General features: G+C 38.1%; 1 protein-coding gene across 1 annotated transcript in view; it reads left to right on the top strand.

Annotated features, from left to right (window-relative positions):
- Positions 1 to 1,789: 1,789 nt before the first annotated feature.
- LOC135783629 (phosphofurin acidic cluster sorting protein 1-like) overlaps positions 1,790 to 9,628 on the top strand; it is a 78,486-nt gene continuing 70,647 nt past the window's right edge. Inside the window, exon 1 of the mRNA XM_065294381.1 lies at positions 1,790 to 2,217. Coding sequence (XP_065150453.1) covers positions 2,069 to 2,217 — 149 coding nt within the window. The 5' untranslated portion in view covers positions 1,790 to 2,068. The remainder of the gene's footprint in view (positions 2,218 to 9,628) is intronic.

The raw sequence follows: 9,628 nt of genomic DNA, 5'->3' as shown, positions 1-9,628 counted from the left end.
ACAGACTTAAACACTAAAATGAATTCCTGTATTCAAAACAGAGCATGGGTCTTTCTCTCATTTCTTACCACATATATTGTGAAAGTTTATAATGCATTTGTTTGCATCTTTCTACTGTTATTTAATTCCCCTTAATCTCACTCACTGGGGTTTCTAAGGCAGCAATCCTTGTAAAGCAGCTATGAAACAATATTTATTGTAGGTAAGGGGTCTCTCACAAAAGGTTCATCATATTTGGGGGTCCTTGGCATTATAAAGTTTGAAAACCTCTAAAAATAAAGTACACTGAAAGTAGTTGGCAATATTACTGCAGATGGGGATTATACACGTTTATAATCACAGTGAAGGGACTTATGACACAAAGGCCATATCCATTCCTCTCTGTCCTGATGTATTTTGGTTTATTTGGATCAGTGCTAGACAAGTCATATGTGACCTAACCATAATTCAGGCTCATTATAATGTAATTGACAGAAACATATCCACATGAACAAAAGCACTGATTGATTATTGTGGGTTTTATCATCATTGGTAACTGTATGGAAATTGTGGATACTTGGACATATGTTTTACATTGTAGCAGAAACAATTTAGTTTCTCCTTTAAAATTATTTTTGCACTATGTCTGGCTTTTGGTTAGCATATTTTTGGAGCGGTCCATCGATAATAGTTTGTGTAAATGTAATATCTTTGCATATATTTGTGTCATAAAATGTATAAATTAAAAGTTTAATATTACTTAGAAATCATAATTAATGTTGTCTTAAAATAGCATATTAAATAACATGATTTCTATATCATTTATTAAATTTAAGGAATGATTCCCACCATTCGCTTTATTGGATTTATTCTTTTTTTTATTAATTTGATTATTTTGTTTTATTGATTTAATGTTTTTGTGTAACTGATCTAGAGTTTGCATCGGGTGTCAAGACCCTTTGGTCAGTATGTGACAGTGTTTTGAATTCAATAAAATCCATCTTATTTCACCAATCTCAGCTCCTATTGCCTCATGGGATAGATAAGTGGTATCTGATGCACACCTAAAAACTGGGGAGGCATAGCCTACAGGCCACCTGAGTATTTCTGTCGTATGGTTTTTATACACTTATTTCGAATAGGCCTTTTTCGCAGGCAATATAATATAGTAGGAAATGTTGTAAAATTCTCCTGAAAAAGCATGCCTGTGTAAAATATAAAAAGATATAAGATATAAAAATAAGGCTTTCAAATGTGATAACAACTTGGTTATGCAAGTCAATTTAACCTACTATTTTTAAGTTTTGACTAGTGAGATATATTAATTTTTTTTACTTTAAAATTTATGTTGATTTTATATTTTTTACAGCGTACATTCTGTGCGCTGTATACATTTGGCAGTTTCTGATTGAATGTAACTGGCAATGATTACACATTTTACTAGAGAAAAACATTGGGGGGTATCCCAAGGTCATCTGTATGACGTCACAAAGGCGAATGAAAGCACAGAATACAAACGTAATTTTCTGCAAGTTTAGAAATGTGCGCAAAATTTGGCAACTATTTTATATAAAACTGCGCCACTTTAGTGAATACTCGACAACATTTTCTGAAATAGATTCAAATTTGTGGTGATCCTCGTGGATTTCTCTTATTACCACAAATGTATAGTAAGCCACTACACTGTATATATTTTGTTCATTCTCTCTTAAAACACGTCTCTTGTCCTCTCTCTTTCTCTTTCTCTCTCTCCCCCGCTTGCTCGCTCGCTCGCCCTCTCTCGCTCTGCTAGGGTTGGGTGTACTGTGTACGTCTTTCACAAGAGGCGTTGCTCGTCGGCCGCGGCGCTACTCTGCAAGGGAAAAAAGAAATTTCCGCTTCCTGCACCGATAAACAACTAACGCAACTTAAAAGAACATTTGCGGCGAGTTATTGAGTAACCACGAATACAACTTTCCGTACCCCAACATTGGGCGAACCTCGCTTCTCGTGTACGGATGATTCTCGTGCAATAGCGGATCTGCGGTTCAACAACTGGCCGTTTGATTTGGCGTTCTTTTACTATTTTTAAACATAAGGTACCTCCAGTATGTCGGAGCGAGGAGGGCTCCCGAGGACTGGAGGCGTACCGTCTCCGCAGCCCTCCAAACCGGTGGCGATCACCTCCAATCGCCCGGTGCATATGAACCTGTACGCCACCTGGGAAGTGGACCGATCGTCCCCAAGCTGCGTACCGAGGTAAGGCGCTTCTGCTGCGGGAAGGGAAGAGGCATTTGTAACGCCGGATAATGCATTGCACGCGGGTTATCTCGCGGCGCTCGAGGTTTAGGATATAACGTTAGCATTTGTCAGTGTAAATGAGTCAATCGTAGTAGAACTATAACTAACGTTACATGAAATATATAAACGTTTTCTGCACGATCTATCTAGGGATATTATTAGGAATGTGTTTATAGACGCAGTAGTGCGCGAGGCAGCCAGTTTTTTTCACGAGCAACTTCTTAACAAAGACCTGGAACGAATTGTTTAGACATGTATGCATTCATGCATTGTATTCCAGCCTTGTTTTATGATGTTGTCACTGTAACTGTATAGGGTTTAAGTGCTTTGTAATTCTAGCCTGGTGGCCTGTGTTTAAAAAAATGAAACGGTAAAGAGTGCGTGTATAGATTAATACACTGTATTCCAACCTGACAGTGTTCTGGGATATTATTTTGGCTCGTGTTGCTTTATATTCAGCTTGCTACTACTAGATTGCCAGCTGTCCTGTATTGTGTGGCTATGTAGGGCGACCACATGCGTGTGATGAGGTCAACATGCATGTTCAGAACCTCTCTTGTTTTCATCTGGACTTAATATCAGTTACCTGGATACAGAAAACAAGCATGTGAAATGGCTGCCCATTGAAGCTAATCGGTTTATTTTGTATGAAATGTGTATTGACGGAGCGATTGGGATAGATTCGTGTTACACAGCTTGTGCTTGTGTTCTGTATATGCATTCTGCTGGTCGTATTGACACAATACTCAAAATACACAAAAATATTGATTGACTTGATTTCTCTTGTTTGGCTGTAGTCGGTGGCTGTATGTATTACATTAGGAAAAGAGCACACCTTTCTGCTTTCCGAGACTATCATCCTGTTTGGGACTGGTTTTAAAAATTAATGTGATCTTGTTTTACGTGTAATTCATGGGGACAATAGCTGTGTAACTCAACCCAGCTATTTAATTAGAGCTAAAGATGTTACAATGGGCGGCACTGGACACATGTGTATGGGTGTGCTGCGTGTCTGGTTTTGTTGTAGGTTCTTGGTACGGCATGTAAATGTAAGCATTTTCTGCTCACCTGTGGTTATGTGTAATCGATTCTCTCTGCTTCTCGCTGATATACTTTCTTCAACAATACTGTAGTGGTATAAGGGGTGTTACCAAGGTGGTACTGTGCCGTTGCTATGGTGTTTTTGGTTGCTAGGGCATTGTTAGGATGTTCTTGGGTAGTGGTTGAACAATATGGGTTTTTAATTACTCTGATGCCTTTTGAGAAAGCAGTGTGGGTTGCTTGGCTGATGAGACCGATATAACACAAATGTATTTGCACAGTAAAGCATTTACAATAAATTAATATTACTTATTATAATACTTATTCTTGAATAAGACTTTACTGCATGCCAAAGTGTTGTTTTGTGTTGTTTTTTATAATTATTCTTGTGTATTACACAGTTAGTTTAATATGAACTTGTTGATAAAGTTTAGTTTAATTTTTCTAAAAAAAGCCCTTAAATTGACACTCCAAGTTTTTGAAAATATGCTCATTTTCCAGCTCCCCTGGAGTTAAACATTTGATTTTTACCATTTTGGAATCCATTCAGCCAATCTTCGGGTCTGGCCTTACCACTTTTAGCATAGCTTAGCATAATCCATTGAATCTGATTAGACCATTAGCATCGGGCAAAAAATAACCAAAGGGTTTTGATATTTTTCCTATTTTAAACTTGACTCTTCTGTAGTTACATCGGTTACTAATGCCGCATTCCAGGCAACCTGTAAACCGTAAATCACGACTTCAAAACCATGACTCACGACTCTGAACTGGGAGTACATTAATCTAGGACGAGTTCACGGGTGGGAATCACGGGTTTGACTGCCGTTCATTGCATTGTCGCGGGTAGAAAGTTGGAAAAACACGGGTTACAGGTTGCCTGGAAATGCGTACTCCTTCAGAGTTGTGAGTCGTGGTTTTGAAGTCGTAATTTACGGGCTCAAAAGCCTGCCTGGAACGCAGCATAAGACCAACGGAAAATTCAAAGTTGGGATTTTCTAGGCCAAAATGGCTAGGAACTATACTCTCATTCTGGCATAATAATCAAGGACTTTGCTACTGTAACATGGCTGCAGTAGGCGGATTGATATTCCCCACTGCCCGAAAATAATCCCTTTAGTAACTTTCAATGGCATGGGACTATTTTTAGGCACTGCCTAATATCATTGTGCCTGTTGCAGCTATGTTACGGCAGCAAAGTCCTTGATTATTAGATAAGCTGGATTCCAAAACAGTAAAAATCAAATGTTTAACTCTAGGGGAGCTGGAAAATGAGCATATTTTCAAAAAAGTGGAGTGTCTCTTTAAGGGGCGGTTTCCCGGACAGGGATTAGACTAGTCCTAGACTAAAATAAATAAATGTAAGAGCTGTCCAAACTGAAAACAACTTGCACTGACATATCATAAAATACATCAGTGCCCTTTGTTTTGCCTCAAAATGCATACAAGTATTGATTTTAGTATGGCATGTCATGTTTGTTAACTAGCTATATTTCCTAATTAATCTAAGGACTACCACAAAAACAATCACCCACAAAGAAGGGTCTGGAGGGCTACGGCGTTCAAAACAGTATACAGAATGTCAAAAAATATATATAAATCGAAGGTGCTGCTCTTTGGCAAATAAGCAAAATATCAAAAATAACAAAAGGAAACCAATGCACTCTTCTTAATTATAAAACCGCTTTAATAAAGGTGCTAGTTCATAATGGAACTTAAAAATACCACCAAAATTGTTTAAGCTAATCCCTGTCCGGAAACCACCCCTATAAGTTATAAGTAGTGTTGGTTGCTTTAGCAAGTACTACTATTAATAGGTGAGTGTACTTGTTTGTGTGAATCATGTGTTAATGTGTACTGTTTTGTTCCTGAATGACTGTCGATTTTGTGATATTTAGATAAAACCTCTCAGTGTTAAACGCTGAGATTCTTTTGGCAGCTGAATCAGTGATCTGTTGCCAAAGGCCAGCAGGGGATAAGCGTGTGACAACAACAACATTAACACAAACAACAACAAACACATTTTTAAGGAGTTCATTTGGGCCATTACATTTTTGCACCTCCGTGGCCATACGCCTTTGATACCTACAACCTTTGTATGAGTCTCAAAACCTTTAATACAGAATAGCAAATGTTTTGTCTGCAACTAATTTCTATTCTCTAAGATATTCAACATGCCCCTTTAATGTGGTGTTTTGGCAAAGAGAAACTGGTTGTTTCCTGTTCATCTGCATCTGTTTCCCTCTGCAGTCTGAAGGCTGACAATGTCACATTCTTTTGTTTGCGCTGCAACCAATTTCAGTGTGAGGCTGGAGTCACGCTCAGTTCGCCCGATCTGAAAGCTGTGCATGAAAGAAAAAGAATGAAGATGAGAGATAAGGACAGAGAGAGTATTGGTAGGGATAGATAGAGGGTGAGAAGGTAATTGCTTCTGCAGCAAGATGTGAGAAAATAAGAAACTGTCTGGCACCCAATCAATGCATCGAGCCTCCTTGACAGCCCACTCTAAAGCTATGTGATTTTAAAACAATGCAGAAAATTTAACTTATCTTTGCATCTATATGGTCAAATAGTCAAACTGATCCTATGTTTGAATTCAAGACTGAGAGTCATTGCTGTACAGGAATTAACATCTTAAAAGAAACCTAACCCCTAACTGACTTTAAGACTTTGTTAAACAAATAGTTTTACTCAGGCCACTATTCAGGTGGCTATAAACATATATTTAAACAAATAATTTAATCTCTAAAACCTGATAAGAGGTTGCACGTTATATGCACATAACAGTTTACTGGGGTTAAATGGTTATAGTGCACAACCTCTTGTTGTTCTATTACTTGTAAAGTTCATTTATGTCAGTGAATGGGTACGGGTTAGTTTTTCATCAAAGCATGTATCTACAAGTTTTACATTTTTGATAGCTCACTCTTAAAGACCTGGTTACGTGAGATACCCTTTCAGTTGACTGAAACTGTAGGGGAATTTTCGACAGTCACATTCTGGTAACTGGGTGCCCAGGCTGACGTGAAGAGATATGGAGCGTGAGATGCTTGACATTCTTTTCCATCCTTTTATCTCTTTAAAGTCATCAGGTAGGGAAGGAAATTTCTACTGATGCACCCAAATGAAAATTCTTGACGCTGAAACGATACCGAAAATTCTGGATGCACTTAAACCGGAAATTTTATACGTTTTTGTGTTATTGTATTAATATTAGACATTAATTTAAAAATAAAATAACTTTTCTGAAAGCAACAAAGTAAACTAATGCAGCAACTCAGCAGTCTTGTTTAAAGATCACCTATTTCATTGCTAAAAAACAAGGTTATTTGGTGTATTTGGTGTAATACAATGTGTTTGCATGGTTTATGGTTAAAAAACACATTATTTTCCACATACCGTACATTTTTGTAGCATCAGATTTCACTCTATTCCTAAAACGCATGGATTTAAAAAGCTCTGTGTCCCTGATTGGCCAGCTAAACTGTACGTTATCTGAATACCTCTGACATCAGCCGGAAATGTGATGCTCCTTACCATGTTTTGAAAGATTCGAGCACAATGCAATGCTAACAGGAATTAACTTACAGGCTGTGAGTCCGAAGCGGAAGGAATTATGACAGGGAGCTACACTGCGACCAAAATGGTCGCATATGCGACCTTTTGAACTGCCGTTGCGACCCTAATTTTTAATGGGTCGCAAATGTGCTACCTAATGTTTTAGACAATATGCTATGATTTACTATAAGCATTTATTAAAACAGAAATGTGGATTTTAAGAATACGTTTTATAACGTGCTCTGAGCCATCAACACGTTGGCTTCATTTTGCGTGAAAGCACGTCGTGTCTCTCCCTATCAGTGTGCGTTTGCGTGCTCAGCTGTTTCTCAATGAATAATTAGGTGCGACGCAAGCGCAGTGTCTTCCATGTTTCTGAACTTGAGCAGAGGTCTTTCTTCACTGAGGACGCGGGACCCGTATGGTTCCGGGTTTATATTTTAAATGGTCTTTCGGGTCCGGTTAGGTCCTAGTTTAATTACTTTGGGTCCCAAGTCTGATTAATGTTGTGTTTATAACCCGAGTCGATCGGAAAACGTCCATGAGCGCTACCGCGCTAAAGCTCGAGTGCAGTTTCAGCGTGCCTCCGGTTTCTATGGCGATGGTTCTTGTTACGACCACGCGCTGCATTTGCTTTCTCACATTTTTTTAATGATCTTATTATTAATAAACCATATATTTTCTAAAACCATATCCATATTAAGTTTGGACAGAGATTGAAGCAAAAAGCAATGCTAATGTCAAGCCAATTGCACTGAACGAGCAAAGCAATGTAAAGTCTGTCACCGGGACAGCAAGTAGACTTTTAAATTTGAAATAATGAGTGGATTAAGCTTTTTAAATCGGCAAGAGAGAAATAGAAAGATAGAGCAGAAGCAGTAAAAGTGCCCATCTAATAGAAAGTGATGTCAGTCATAACATCAGTCACATTTATAATCTATAGACCTGCACTGTCTATTAATATACTATACATAGTATTGTATATAATTGAGTTTGATAAAAGGGGTCTAATTGCTTCATATATCAGTGCAAAAACAGTAAGTGTTTTCGTGGTGCTTTGACAAACAGTGTCAGCTTTGTTAATGGAAAAGAAAGTTTGGGGTGGTTAGATTAATGAAATATAATGTGAAATTAATATTAATTTTCAATGAATCAAAGTATTGTGTTTTGTCACACATTATTAGTTCTACGTCACATGTATAGTAGACCATTATTTGTCAGGGGGTAATAATTGCCTTTTTTACCGGCTACCACCACCAAGTAAATTTCAGATCTTTGGGAAACACTGCAACGTTTAAGAAAACAAGAAGGCATGTGCAAAAGATGGCAAGTAAAATAAAAAGCATATGTGTATGCAATACAGTTTCATTATTGTTCATTATTATCCAGAGCGCCTTAATATAACTTGAAAAAAATATGTGCGACCAAATCATATTTTGCGCCAGTAACTGAAAAAGTTGGTAGCGCAAGTGCCACCAGTGGAAAAGGTTAGTGTAGTTCCCTGTATGAGAATGTCACTCTTGTCTACATCACCAATCCCAGGAAGTAAACTGTTGCCTACAATCCGTGTGTTTGTTGCAGTCCAAGAAAAGAGATGTACATTGGAGACAATAACTTGCGTCATTGTTTACCTTGGGGTTTGTACCTTTTGCATATTGTTAACATGTACTAATACACACTTACACACCAAAGGAAATTTTACAATGTTAATTTATAGTTCACACCCAAAAAAAATTTTTTGTCATCATTTACTCACTCTTATGTTGTTTCAAACCTGTATACATTTTTATTCTTTTGCTGAACACAAAGGAAGATATTTTAAGAAATGTTTGTATTTGAACTGATCAGAGGCCCCATTGATCTTCATAGTATCTTTGGCAGTGTTGGGAAAGTTCACTTTCTACATGAACTAGTTCAAAGTTCAGTTCACATTCACAAATTTTAAAATGAACTAGTTCACTTCATAGTTCATACTTAAATTTTTTGAACTAAGTTCACAGTTCCAAAAATGAACTAGTTCAGTTTTACTTATGTTGCAGCGAGCTATTATTGCCACAGCCCATATAGAACCACAGCCGGCAATTATTTTATTAGTTTTTTAAAGAAAAAATGTAGCCGCTATTGTAAGCAGTTAATGGTATTTGGGTTGAGGATCTGTCTTGAGTTTGACTGTATTTTTATTTGCTTGCACATACCTTGAAAGGCTAGCCCTGTGCTTTCAGTTCAGTGTGCCGTTTCAGGTTTGCTGTGAATGTGACTGAAGTGCTGGTTTTCTTTTTGAAAGTCGGCGGACAAAGTTTGCACAAAAATTTAAGTTTTCAGGCTCTGTTATTCTCACTTTGGTCTGCAAGTCTCCGTTAGAGCTCTGCACGGGCCAAAAACTCCAGCCCGGCCCTGGGCCGCATTTATAAAGCGTGCGTACGCACAAAATGGGGCTAAAAACATGCGTACGCCACTTCCCACGCAAAGGTTGTGATCTATAAAGAAAAATTTGACGGCAGAATGTCAGGAGTGTTCTGGAGACAGAATGGATCGACATCCGTGGATCGCGTGCGCGTCTCAACAAACGGAGAGACGCCAGCGCAATCCGCGGAGGCTTGTGTTGCGGACCAATGCGCGAGTAACAGAGCCTTCAACCATAGCTTTCAGATTGAGAAATTAGGTCGCATATGTAGGCTGCATATGTCATCAAGCCTGGTTTATTTAAGTTAACTGAGCATTACATTCACAAGTCATAAGCATATTACAACAATTTACGATTAACAAAGAA

Source organism: Paramisgurnus dabryanus, chromosome 2 (assembly GCF_030506205.2).
Source record: "Paramisgurnus dabryanus chromosome 2, PD_genome_1.1, whole genome shotgun sequence".
In the NCBI taxonomy this organism is placed as follows: domain Eukaryota; kingdom Metazoa; phylum Chordata; class Actinopteri; order Cypriniformes; family Cobitidae; genus Paramisgurnus; species Paramisgurnus dabryanus.
The sequence above is the reverse complement of the archived record's forward strand: the minus strand, read 5'-3'. Positions and strand labels throughout refer to the sequence as shown.